Here is a 13597-nt window from a genome sequence, read left to right as displayed (position 1 = left end):
TTCCTCAAACTAGTTTTTGGGGAAAGAAAACAGAATGAGGGTCTTCCCCTGCCTTGTGTCCTTTCTCCTCCACTCCTCCCAGCCTCCACCGCAAAAGAATGGCTACGAGAACCCCCAGCCTGGAGCTCCCCTTGCCCTGGGCACATTGTTCACCACGTCTTTGTTTTTCATACCCCTCCCCTCTCCATGGCAGCATCTTGGTGAACATGGATGACAACATCATCGAGCACTACTCGAATGAGGACACCTTCATCCTCAACATGGAGAGCATGGTGGAGGGCTTCAAGGTCACGCTCATGGAAATCTAGCCCTGGGTTTGGCATCCGCTTTGGCTGGAGCTCTCAGTGTGTTCCTCCTTGGGAGAGACAGAAGCCCCGGCCCCAGAACCCGGAGACCCGTCTCCCTCATCTCACAACTGCTGTTACAAGACTATGCTGGGGAGTGGGGCAAGGGACAGGCCCCACTGTCGGTGTGCTTGGCCCGTCCACTGGCACCTACCACGGAGCTGAATCCTGAGCCCCTCAGGAAAGTGCCTTAGGCCTGTCGGATTCCTATTTATTGTCCATCTTTTCCTGGAGTCCGGGTCCAGGCCTTCCAGGACTCTGCAGGTCACTGCTAGCTCCAGATGAGACCGTCCAGCATTCCCCCTTTGAGAGAAACACTCATCCCGAACAGCCTAAAAAATTCCCATCCCTTCTTTCTCACCCCTCCACATCTCCTGAGTGGCTGGACAAAATGAGCTACTTCTGGGTGCAGTAGTCATAGGCGGGGCGAGAGGTGGATGCCCACTTTCTGGTCAAACACCTTCAGGTTGCTCTGGGGAAGGTCGTCTTGCTAAATACCTCCAGGGTTCCCAGCAAGTGGCCACCAGGCCTTGTGCAGGAAGACCATCGGCCACCGTGTAATTAGTAACACATAAAGTCTGCCTGTCTGCATTGTACATAGTGTTTATAATATTGTAATAATATATTTTACCTGTGGTATGTGGGCATGTTTACTGCCACTGGCCTAGAGGAGACACAGACCTGGAGACCATTTTAACAGGGGTTTTTGCCTCTGTGCCTGTTCAGGAGACATGCCGGGCTAGGGAGAGGGCCTTTGGGATGTTAAGGTGACTGCAGCTGATGCCGAGATGGACTCTGCAGTGGGCGTACCTGGGGGCTCGTTCCCTGTCCCCAGAGGAAGCCCCCCTCCCTCTCCACAGGCACGACTCTCCTTCGAGGCCACCACGTTTATCTCACAATGATGTGTTTTCCTTGACTCTCCCTTTGAGTTGTCTCGTGGGAAAGGCCATCCTGTCTGAGACCCCAGCTCCTTCTCCAGCTTTGGCTGCGGGCACAGCCTGAGCTTTCTGGAGAGCCTCTGCAGGGGTTTGCCATCAGGGCCCTGTGACTGGGCCTGCTGCAGAGCTCCTTGGCTATCATGAGAATCCTGGACACTGTGCCGTGCCTCCCAGTTTACAAGCCCTTCATCTCAAGTGGCCCTTTAAAAGGCCTGCTGCCGAAGCCCCTGAGTCGGCCGGCTGGGGCTTCCTCCTGGGCCACCAGACGGAAAGGGGCGATTGTTTGCCTCGCTCCTGCATGCTGGGTTTTAAGGAAGTGAGTGAGAAAGAATGTGCCAAGAGACCTGGCTCCCGTGAAAACAGCCTCAGGAGGCAAACTGGGAGAGAGAAGCTGTGGTCTCCTGCTACATGCCCTGGGAGCTGGAAGAGAAAAACACTCCCCTAAACAGTCACAAAATGATGAACCATCATGGGCCACTGTTCTCTTTGAGGGGACAGGTTTAGGGGTTTGCGTTCGCCCTTGTGGCCTGAAGCACTAGCTTTTTGGTAGGTAGACACATCCTGCACCCAAGGCCCTGGGTCTAGGACAGGTTCTCTACAACGGCCCAGATTTGTTTGTAAAGCACTTTGACTCTTACCTGGAGGCCCCTTCTCTCAGGGCTTCCTGCGGTCCCGCCTCATCTGCCCCTGAGATGCAGAGCAGGGTGGAGGGGCTGCTTCTAGCTCAGCTGTTTCTCCTTGAGGTTGCGGAGGAATTGAATGGGACAGAGAGCAGGTGCTGTGCCCAAGAAGATCTCAGAGCGGCAGTGAGGGGTCACCTTTCTGTGTGTCCTCTGGGCATGTTAACCCTTCCTATGGTGCCAAAGGTTTGCATCGTGGATCCAGCTGTGCTCCAGTTTGTCCCCTCCTCCTCCACTCTGACTGCCACGCCCTGGACCAGCAGCTTGGGGACCCTCCAGGGTACTAATGGGGCTCTGTTCTGAGATGGACAAATTCAGTGTTGGAAATACATGTCGTACTATGCACTTCCCATGCTCCTAGGGTTAGGAATAGTTTCGAACACGATTGGCAGACATAACAACGGCAAATACTCGGGCTGGGGCCTAGGACTCCAGAGTAGGAAAAAGACAAAGATTTGGCAGCCTGACACAGGCAACCTACCCCTCTCCCTCCAGCCTCTTTATGAAACTGTTTGCCAGTCCTGCCCTAAGGCAGAAGATGAATTGGAGATGCTCCACATGTTTCCTAAGTCCTTGAGCAATCGTGGTGGTGACAATTGCCACAACAAGGGATTTGAGGCCAGTGCCACCAGAGGGTGGTGCCGAGTGCCACATCCCTTTCGATCTGTTCCCCTCTGTGTCTTCGGAGCACCCCAGCTTGCCTTTGATGTGTACGCTGTGTATGTTAGCTGAACTTTGATGAGCAAAATTTCCCGAGCAAAACACTCCAAAGAGAGGAAAACTTGCCGCCTCTTCTTTTTTGTCCCTTAAATTAATCAAACTCAAATAAATAAGCTTAAAAAGATCCGTGGAAGATCATGGACATGTGAAATGAGCATTTTTCTTTTCTTTCTTTCTTCTTTTTTTAAACAAAGTCTGAACTGAACAGAACAAGAGTTTTTCCTCATACATCTCCAAATTGTTTAGACTTTATGAGTGTTTAGAAGTTGAGACCAACAGAAAAATGCAGTCAGATGTCATCTTGGAACTGGTTTCTAAAAGAGTGAGGCATATCCCTGCCCAGAAACTTAGGAAGCGTGAAGTGAATCAAATGTTTATTTTCCTTCTTATTTAAAATCATGAAAACGCAACAGAAATAGAGGGTTTGTGCCAAATGCTATGAACGGCCCTTTCTTAAAGACAAGCAAGGGAGATTGATATATGTACAATTTGCTCTCATGTTTTAAAAAAAAGGTAAATGTAACTTAATAGTTTTGTAAATGGGAGAGGGGGAATCTATAAACTATAAATACAGTTATTTTATTTTTTGTACATTTTTAAGAAGAAAAAAATAAATATTCATAACATAAGAGTAAAACAACAGTGCCTGGTGCTTTCTGCGTGGCCAGTATTGGGGATTTTTACCTGGTTGGAGAGAGGTTTCTGTGTGATGTGGGAAAATTCTAGCTGCCTACCCCGCCTTCAGGTCCTGGGCTTCAACAGAGCAGGGATTTCCTGGTAAAGTTACTTTGCTGTGCTTCACCCCAGTGTTAAATGTGAGGAGGACTGAAGGACTTCCAAGGCTTCTGTGTGACCACGGCAGGCTCCCCAGGGTGGTTATTCTTGGCCAGTCCCTTGGGGCAGGGAGTTGGTTCTGTTCACTTGCTTCTGCCCATCCTCTCTCCCAGGCACACTTGCTCACCCTTCAATTTCCACAAAAGCGTTCTGCTTCCTTAGTTCACCTGCACCAACCTCCGCATGGAGGCTGAAACCATGTGGCTCAAACTCCAGTTTTCTCACAGTCTCTTGCCCTGGAACCCACAGGCTCCTTAGGATCTGTTGGCTTGAACGTGAACACCTGTATGCACTATCCCAGTATCTGCTGGGGTTTCGTTGGTGGGCACCACTCTGTGGGGCTGCCCACACTCCTTTAACCGCTGTCCATGATTATCTGCCAAGAGCAGCTCTGTTCCAAACAAGTAGCGTTTCTACATTCTTCTACATCTTCCCATCTCTCTGTCTATCCATGTCCACAGCTTTCAAATCTTGGCTAAACATTTGCCTTTAGGAAGCCTCTCTTGACCAACTTCAACTCCAGCGGCATCTCCAGTGGCCTCCATGCCTAGACCAGGGGCTGGGAAGTGAGGGGCTGGAGGAAGCGCTCACTGCAGAGCCTTCTGGAGAGATCCTGGGATTAGAAACGGGCCCCAAGGAGTGTTGTCATGACTGTGTTCCACAGCCTTATTAGGAGGTCTTGGTGCTCTCCCCAGCTGCCCAAGTAGGTCCAGCTGAGGGCATGAGTTGGTCTCCACATCTCCCGAGACAGCCTCCCCCTTGGCCTGTGGCAGCCATGGTCCTGCTGTTAGGTGCTCACCATGTGTGCCACCCAGCTCCCTGGAATGAGATGCTGGTTGGATAGGCGATGATGGCTAATTGTCATTGTCGTGAAGTCTAGTACCAGCTCTTGCCTTCCACTCTCTACACTGATTCAGTTCAATTACTCTGGACCTGATGTTTTGCCATGTGCTGGAGAGAGAGAGGCAAGTTAGACATAGTCTGCCCTCATAGGAGGCGGGGTGCAAAAGGATAGTGATGTGGTGTCTATCAGCACAATGACAAACATTTGCCCTGGGAGAGTCAGGGCTGTCATCTCCCTAGTCCTAAAACACATAGACCCCTCTTACCCTTAGACATTCTGGATATGATGAGAAGTCACCACTGTGATCCTCACTTTGGGAAGGCTGCCGACTCGACGGTTGGAGCTCTTTGTTCCCGGGGGGTCAATGGGAAGGTTAAGGGCAAGGTCGCTGTGTCACTTGAGGTCCTCCAAGATGTAGATGACATGATGGGATTAGAAGTTTAGCAGATTTATTGGAGGAAGTCCATGTGGAAAAAGTCTCAGACCATAGCACAGTTCCCAGAAAGTCTCAGCCAGGTCAGTGGGGAGCCCCAGGCAATGGTCGCCCACAGGAGGAGTCCCACTCTGGGCAAGAAGGCCCAGTCCTAATGCCCCTGCCACAGACAGCCACGGCCCTAACGCCCCTGCTGTGTGCAGCCATTCACCTCCCGGGAGAGCATGGCCTCAGAGGGGCTCCACAGGCATGGCACCTGGAGCCTGGCAGGCCACTCTGCTCTCAGCTGCAGGTTCTCCTAAGGGAAGATTGGAGCAAGGCCAACCCCTTCTTTTAAAAAGTCTCCAATAAACAGTCAGTCAGGCTGCACTTAACTTCCCGGAGTGGGTTTTCTGCACTATCACCCTAGTACGACACGCCTTTTCTTCCCAGGAGTCCTTCGTCCCTATATGTCTCTGAGTTCTCTTAATGGGTGCATGGGATTCATTTTAGAAGCTCAGGAATGAATTTTGGGGACTCCGGAATTCTACAGCGGGACCTCTGATCAGCGAGAAGCAGCAAGAAAGAGGAAGAGGATGGTGAAAAGGCACCAAGGTGAACATCACCCGCTTGATCCCTGGCAGCAAACACCCCTCATGGACCACTGTGGAAAGAACTTGATTTCTGTTCTGCCATGGGATGGAGGTGTAAGCTACTTTGTAATTGTTTTCAAGGCATTGGCTGTGAGCTTGGTCTCCTGCTTCTTTGCTAATAACCCCAACCCTCCCCACCCCCATGCCTACCTCCAAGATCGCATATAGTGCTTGGTTCTGTGTTCGGCCGCCACTGGACACTCAATGGGAACCCAATAAAGTGATTAAATACTGGTACCGGAAAAAAAATACATCTTGAGACAGTGTCTTTACCTGTCTGTCTTCATGAGGATTATGTATTGGTAGCAGAGGTGAGTATTTAATAAGGGTTGGAAGGCCCTGCTACCCCTGCACTTTGAAGCATTTTCACTATTTCTTTTAGAGAACTATTAAAATGTCAGCCATTTCCTGGAATAGTGTTAGAAAAGAAGTCATGAAATAAGACTGGGATGCTCTCAGAGTAATCATTGTGTGCATCCCCAAGGGTGTACGGGACCATGCATTTTACGTTAGCACCCAGTACCGCAAGTGCCCAGGACCTGTCTAAGTCCTGGACATGTGGTCAGCATTCAACTGTAGAGAACCCTGCTTGAAATGAATAGATCATTGGTGATACCCTCAGCCTGAATATTTTTCCCTATGCAATCATCTGTTCCAGGTGGATTTGACTGATATTCTACTGACTTAGAAAACATAGACTCAATGTTTTTTTCTCTGTTTCTTCGGCCACCTCCAAACCAGAATTTTTCGGGAAAGCGTTCACCATACTTCTGGCAAAGACAAGCCAGGCAAGAGAAGGAGGTCCATTCCTTCAAAGGCAGCTCTTGTGTTCTCCTTTGCCCTTGACTGAGAGAACACTTGGACTCTTCCTCAGCTGGTGGGTACCAAACTAGGATGTGTGGGGACTCAGTTGGGTTGGGGCAGCAGGAAAATGCCCTGAAAATAGGAGCCTCAGGTTTGGAAATTTGCTGGAAATTCCGAGGTTGCTGGTAGGCAGGCTTCTGATGAGACTGGAGACACCCAGACACCTTCTCAGGATCAGACTTGTGTTATTCATGCTCAGGACTCATGGTGTCAGGGCCATCACTGGTCCATAGTGGCCGACTGTGTGCAGTAGGAAAAGATTCCCTCGAGGGCAACTCTACCCCCTACACAAGGTCTAGTTGGCCCGTGAGGCTCTCCCTTGGCTAACACTCAAGTTAGCAAGTTGGCAGCTCCTTTTCTCTACATTAACAGCCTCCTGTGCTGGAGGCAAGGCCAATGACAGCAACAATAGCCAACACTGTGATCGGAACTGGTTTTCAGAGTGTAGGCTCTGCCTCATGTCATCTTTTTCACTGAATCTTCTCAGGTTGAGAGGGGTGAAGAGATTATTTATTTCCTGAAGCTTACCCAGATCCCACTGAAGGGGAGGTTGCCTCAGTTTCTCCTTTTATTGTACTTAACATTTGGACTATAGTTTGAGGAAGGGGAGGAGATGGGAAGAAAGTGGAGACCATGGAGGGAGGGATGTAAGGAAGCTCATATAAAGACCAAGGATGCCTTGGAACAGAACTTTGGGGTCAGCAGCCTCTTTCATCCCCCACTCACACACCTTGGTTCCTTGTGTCGCTCTAGGCAGGAAGAACACCCAGGAGGAAGGCAGTATCAGAAGCTAGAGCCTCAATAAGGCACAGATTCAGCTGTGGCAGCAGTTTCAGCATGAAAATCTCATGTTCCAGACAATCATGTTAAACCAAAAACATGCTTTAATGCCAGGCAAGAGCTACACAGTCAACTGATATACGGGCCACTCCATAGGCTATGACTTATAAATTATATATTATTAAATCCACCGTGGGCATACTGATGGGATGGGACAACACCCCCAGTCCCCCAACCCCCGACTCTGAACGAGGTATGAACAGTCGAACACTCTGTAGAATCCTTCAGGTCATAAGCCACTTTATTCCAGTCCCTTGAACATCACAGGCTGATTTTATTTGGGACAGAACAGGTTTTATTTCCAAAGGTCCCTGAACACGGCAATGACAATGAACAGCCCAGCAGAGGAGTGACATAAACCTTGAGGCATGCAGCCTTCTGGGTGCTGCGGAGTCCCTTGGCCAAACTTGAGTGCGTTGGATTTGACATACGAAGACCTTCCTAGGAAGGAGAAGGAGAAAAGCCACCTCTGAGAAAATACAGACAGGGTCAGTGGCAGGCCAGGACAGGGACCATTTCCATACATTCTGGAAGTGTCGGCATTCATTGGCCTGCATGTGGCTCACTTTTCTTTCTGGAATAGCCGGAGACCTCTAGTCCTCACTCCAGCTCTAGGTTCCAAGGAACAGAGTGGGTCTGGCTCAACGAGATGTCTTGACTAAGGGCAGAGCCCGGGCAAGTTTCTCAAAACATTAACTGATTCCACCTACCAAAGGAGAATTAAAGGAAGGAATTAGGACTTCGATCCAGAGCAGGGGAAAGTGCGATGCAGCTCCTGAGCACTGCCAATAGGGCATGCTGGGTCTCCTCACCCAGTCTGCCTTCTGTGTCTTAGGTTAATTCGCTAGTTTTCAAAAACAGGTTTTAACACTTGGCCATGGAGGAATTTGGCAAGTCTTGGTACAGAACCACTGTGAGGAACTGACCCCTGGGGAAAGACTCGGATTATTTTTATAGAGTCTAGGTCTCAAAGTTTCACCCTACAGATTTGGTTCCTTTTGGTCTACCATACAAATTTGGATTTCTGCTACCAGTTACAGCAGACTCAAGTCATACATAGAAACCTGGAGGTTAGCATGTTCAGCCACGTTTTTCTCCTGGTTATGATGTCTCTCTTTCTGTGGTTCCTGTTCTTCGGCAAGTGGCTTGGCAGTAAATATACCCACTGGGGACCTCTCTGCCTTCTCTTACGGGCAAATTCCCCATGAACAACCTCAAGTATTTGGGCCTCCCTTTGCCAGCTACTTGCGAGAATATGACTCGCCTGTAACCAGCAAATTTTCACTCTTAGCTTTCAATTCAAATCAGTGTGTCTGAGGTCACCAGACCAAACAGCAACTCAGACTTGTGCTGTCACTTCTGGAAATAGAAGTCTGCATTCAAAGAGCACAGCAATGGAAAATACTTTTGGATTCTCCATCGGGGGGCCTTGGAAACCACAGATGCACTTGCCCTTGTCTTTATGATGAATTTGATGACTGCCCAACCTCTGACTTTTTAACAGGGGCAGGGAAACTGAATATTCCAGACCTGGCTCCCTAACCATGCACACAGATTAAACCACTGGGAAGTTCCAAGAATGTATACAATTTTTTTTTTTTTTTCGAGTCTGCAGAGTATTGATCTGCTCAGAAAAGCACCATGCCGCCAGTCTAATGCTGTCAATGGGCTGCTGGGCCTGGGAGGCAAACCACACTCCTGGCTCCCCGTAATACATGTTAACATTGCTGTGCTCCAATTGTCCTGTCCCACTACCACCTGTTCTGCATCTGCCCTCTAGGCACGGCCACTCTGGAAACGCATTCAAAATTAAGGTTGGGCCCTAGTCAGGGTTACTTTGTATTTTTATGGAATATATAAAATATACTTGTCGATTGGTACATTTGTGCAAAGACAGATATGACTTCAAAACAAGACATAGACATTCATTATAGTTGTCTTACTTCACAATAAGCTACTAAAAACAGTCTTCTGGAATAAGATTGTATTAGTGCTCACTAAACATGCATTTCATTTAAACAAGGCAAAACACTTAATTTGGTCTGCAATACCCAATATGTTATATACAGCAGTCTTTTTATTTTATCACAATAGGCAACAAGATGGGTCTGGTTTTGAACTAGGTTACCATTTGTGTTTAATTTCCAAAGACACGCATATTAGCTCAACTAGTGTAAACCTGTGAAAGAATAGCTGAGCCATCTTTTTCCTCTCTATTAATTTACCTTGAAATGTTCACAGCTTAGAAACTACAACCTGCTGGGGAAGAGGGGGGAGTGGGCCCCCATGGGGAAATGTCCCAGCTCCCTGGAATAGCCTCACCCCAGAGGGTAACTTGTTCTTGGGGAATCCAGCATCCGCTGCCATCCATCACCCCTACAACGGCATGTATGACAACAGACCCAGGCGGGGAGTTTTGTCTTTCAAACAATAAGCCCCTTGAAGCTTGCAATAGAATCACGGGACTGGATGGGTTTCCCTTCTTTTCCCCCCACCCCCGAGTCTTAGGTTTTAGAACAGAGACATTAGAATCAAAAGAAAAAATAATAGTAACGCTTAAAAACCGTCAAACAATGAACACCACAAAGTCTGTCCATGCTCTCCACAAGCACACTGGGGCTCTGGGCATTCCCACGAAGCATCCACGACAAAAGAAGCTGAAGGCGTCACGGAGGAAGGCGCATCAGACCGCACAGGGGACGGCATCACCATTGATATTGTTTGGCAAAAAAAAAAAAATTGTTAAAAAGAAGAATCAAAAGGGAACACAAGCAGCTCTACAATTCAATGGGTGGGTGCAGGGCTCAGAACTGGCCGGCACTGCTCGGGTCGCACTGCAGGAGGCGCACTATGGACGGGTCGCTTTTGGCCCCTCGGATGAACTCCTCCAGGGAGAGTTTTCCTAGGAAGCAAGAGGACGGGTGAGTGGTGGCTGGTGGCAGCTGCATGAGCTTACACCCTTCCCACTCCTGTGTGCTGGGCAGCGTCGGTTCACCTTCTGCCTGCAGCCTCACTGCCGCTGTGATACACAGCACTCACCTGTCCCGGGGAAGAGCGCAGGGGACTCTCCAGGAACACTGCTGCCTCGTTCACCATGGCATTGCCAGCACTTAGGACAGTGCAAGTGGCAATCACACACCGCTGCCTGAGAGCGCACTGTGTGCCCGGCCCTGGGCCCGGGGCTGGGGAGAGGGTGCTGGATGACGCTGACCTGGTCCCTGACCTCCTGGCTCCAGGCGCCCTGGAGAGACTCACTCAGCATTTGTAAAATAAGTGGCCCTCCTGCCTTTATGAGAACGAGCTGGCCTCTGGCAGCACCCAGTTGGTTCCCATGATGTTCCCCGGAGCCTTCTGAGCCACTTCGTGTTCTTCACGCCACTCTGTGTTCTTAGGTTTGCTGCAAGAGCCCATCCTATCTTGGGGAAGAAGTCGTGGACATAAGTGTTTGTTTATACAAACACCACGGGAAGACAGTTGTGCCTCCATCTGAGGTCAGGGGAAGAGCAGGGTATGTGTTCAAGGCAGAGGGTAACCCATGGGTTTCTGCCTCTCCGTTAGGGTGCTCTCCTGCTACCCTGATGGCTGGAGGAGGGAGGCTCAGCAGCCTGGGCTCCCACTCAGACCCCGGTGACCTTTCCTTTCTGCACACGCTGGGGCACATATGGAATTCTTTTCCAGGAAGGCCCTTCTGTCACTTGAGGAGAGGAGGGGGCGGTGGGGTAGGAGTTGGGGGGACTGCAAGGCTTTCCCCATTCCTGGTGCTTCCAGAAGGACCCTTCCTGTTTGTCTACCTCGCCCCTGGGAGTGAAGTGACATGCTAGATTGGTAAATTTGGGAGGAATTGCCAGGCATCTTCGCCCAGCCTTGCCCTCCCTTTTTCTCTTGGAAGGAGCTGCACGAGAGAGGATTTATTTCCATCTGCTCCTCCAAGGGCAGCACCTGGCCTGCCTGGCTCTGCACGCCTGTGGGTTTTTCAGCACGCCCTTGGACTCTCACGCTAAGCCATAGCCTCCAGTGTCTCTCTCTCTTTTGACCTCTGTCCTCTTTTATTTTCCAACTTATTCCAAACCTGACAGGAGGGGGCCTCCCCCAACAGAAACACCAACAAACATATCTTCTCCTCAGCCACAATTCCCTCCCCACCAGAACCTAGTTCTTGTTTAACGAAACCCACTTTATCTCCATGAAGGAAAAACATAGGGATGTATTTATTAATTTATTTTTAATTTGTAGAGCTGATCCCCGCCAAGCTTTGTGTTCTGGCCATTTTTTATGAGTCCTGCCCTGTCCACCGTAGTTAAAATGGTGATGACTTCCTCCAGCTTGGCAAGGCACGACAGAAGGGAGACTGGTGTGGTCTCCGAACACTTTGCAATCTCTCAGAGGTCGGCTCTGGGAGGCACCAGCTGGAGGTAGCAGGGGCAGACCTGGAGCTCGGCATGATATCTGGCTTTCTTCAGTTAACTGTCTGCATGCTTCAGAGTTGGTTCCTAGGAGAACTTGCCTGTGGGCCCAGATTTTTCTCTTCGAATCAGAGGCCAGAGGTTAGTTCCCAAGAGCATCAGGTAAGCTAAATCTAAGGGTAGGAGACTCTAGGTGAGGTCTGCTCTGCTCTAGACAGGGAGGGGTGCAGGTGGCCATAATTCTGGGGTCCAGTAGCCAAGCACTGAGCTGAAGCACCCCGTCCCCTGGTTGGGCTAAGATTTCTCTGAGAGTTGTGAACTTACAGTCCCTCTTCCTCCTTCCTTCTATGGCTCCCACCCTCTTCCCCCAACCCTAACCTTTGAAAATTTAATTTAATTTTAAACACAAGGTTTTCCCTTAGAAGGGCACAGGTCTTTAGCAGTGAGTTGTGCTCTGAGAATGCTAACTCAATCAGGGCTCTGTGATCCTACAGCAGCAAAGAACCAATGGAGAGACCCTAATTCATTGCCTACGATCAACACAGAGTTAGGGCTTTATCCTGTGATAAAGTTAGGGCTTTATCCTTTATCCTATATCTGATCTTCTCCCATCCTTTAGCCCTATCCTAAAGAGGTGTCCGGACCTAGAGCACAGCACAAACCCATTGTGCTTTTGAGTACCAGTAAAATCTGCAGTTTAATATCAACAAGTTAATTAAAATAATCCCATGCTTGTTTAGTCACAACTATTCATTGTAAATCAAAGCAAATAAAGGGACATAGGATGTTTCAAAATGGAATGGCACCTTTGTGGAGGAAACAAAGCAAGCAGATTGGCCCATACCACACAAACCCAGATTCTCAGGCAGCTCTACCTGGGCAGGGGATAAAAAGAGACAGAGGCTCTCTCTATGGCGAAGGCTTCTATTGTTCTGTAGATCAGCGCCAGGTGGGGGCCCAAGTGCATGTGCACATGGTTGACAAGAATTGCCGGGGCCTCTGAACAGATCGGGTGAGCTGATAATAACAGCAAGAGCTACAGAGCCTGGCCCTGAGCTCAGCGCTTTTCACTCAAGTATAACATTTAAATAGCGTTGCCAGATCTGGCAAATTAAATACAGGACGCCCCGTTAACTTTGAATTTCAGATAAACAGCAAGTGACTTTTTTAGTTTGGCATACTAATCCTAACAATTGTTTGCTGTTTATCTGAAATTCAAGGATAATTGGGCCTTCTGTATTCTCTCTGGCAATTTAAGATCCAAAATCCTTCTGTTAAGTTTGAAATTCAACTCTCTTTTTCACTTTGTTGGGTTTGAATTGTGGGTGGCACCATCCGGGTGGGAACCTCCTGGGCACCTTACTCCCTCACCACTAGCCCTGGCACCCCAGTGACTGTGGGAGCCCACTGTCTCTGGGAAACACAACATCTCAGTGCATGCACAGGAGACTCCAACAAAACCCCTTCGGCAGGCTGGAGTGAAGGCTGTCAGCACCTGGGTAGAACAACAGAATAACAACCCTCTCCCCATTTTGATGACCTGGACTGCAGGGCCCCAGCCTGCTGTGGCCTAAGCCTGTCCCAAGGATGGGTCTGTGCTAACAATGGTTTCTTGGGTCCTTTCATTCTTGCCCCACAAGATCCATTCTATTTTCTTGGAGGTAGAAGTTGACCTACAAGGAGGATAGAAAAGACTAGAAATAAGGCATTTCCCACAATTCTGGGCTCAGTTCTCCTGTGGCCACCTGGTCCTCTCCCCTCCTACCCACTCGGGAGGCTTGGAGGATGAGCCACTCGCATGAAGGACCTCAAGTGGCACTTCCCAGTATGGACTCCCCAGTCCTTCCAGCAACCCTCATCTGAGCTAAGCAGTGCAGCCCCCGCCTCCTACCATCTCTATTGGTGTCCATCTGGCGGAAGATCTTTTCTGTTCTTTTCTCTGGGGTTGACTCATCTTCAGGCATTTTCATTACGGAGGAAACCATCTTATAGATTGCCTGGGGACAGAAGCAACATGGTGGTAAGACAGAAAAACGGTATGGCACACAATCATTAAACCTCCCAA

General features: G+C 49.3%; 2 protein-coding genes across 9 annotated transcripts in view; one reads left to right on the top strand and one right to left on the bottom strand.

Moving 5' to 3' along the window:
- The window catches only part of LOC105476041 (grainyhead like transcription factor 2), a 184607-nt gene extending 179988 nt beyond the window's left edge, over positions 1 to 4619 (top strand). For all 3 annotated transcript variants that reach the window (XM_071067933.1, XM_011731661.3, XM_011731660.3), the window contains exon 16: positions 194 to 4619. In XM_071067933.1, coding sequence (XP_070924034.1) covers positions 194 to 308 — 115 coding nt within the window. In that variant the 3' untranslated portion in view covers positions 309 to 4619. The remainder of the gene's footprint in view (positions 1 to 193) is intronic.
- Positions 4620 to 7352: 2733 nt separating this feature from the next.
- The window catches only part of LOC105476037 (neurocalcin delta), a 443647-nt gene continuing 437402 nt past the window's right edge, over positions 7353 to 13597 (bottom strand). For all 6 annotated transcript variants that reach the window (XM_011731659.2, XM_071067930.1, XM_011731656.3 and 3 more), the window contains 2 exons: positions 13424 to 13529; positions 7353 to 10031 (listed from right to left, as the gene is read on the bottom strand). In XM_011731659.2, the coding sequence (XP_011729961.1) occupies positions 9934 to 10031; positions 13424 to 13529 (204 nt within the window). In that variant the 3' untranslated portion in view covers positions 7353 to 9933. The remainder of the gene's footprint in view (positions 10032 to 13423; positions 13530 to 13597) is intronic.

The sequence above is a fragment of the Macaca nemestrina genome, chromosome 8, assembly GCF_043159975.1.
Source record: "Macaca nemestrina isolate mMacNem1 chromosome 8, mMacNem.hap1, whole genome shotgun sequence".
Taxonomy (NCBI): domain Eukaryota; kingdom Metazoa; phylum Chordata; class Mammalia; order Primates; family Cercopithecidae; genus Macaca; species Macaca nemestrina.
This window is presented reverse-complemented; position numbering and strand designations above follow the sequence as displayed.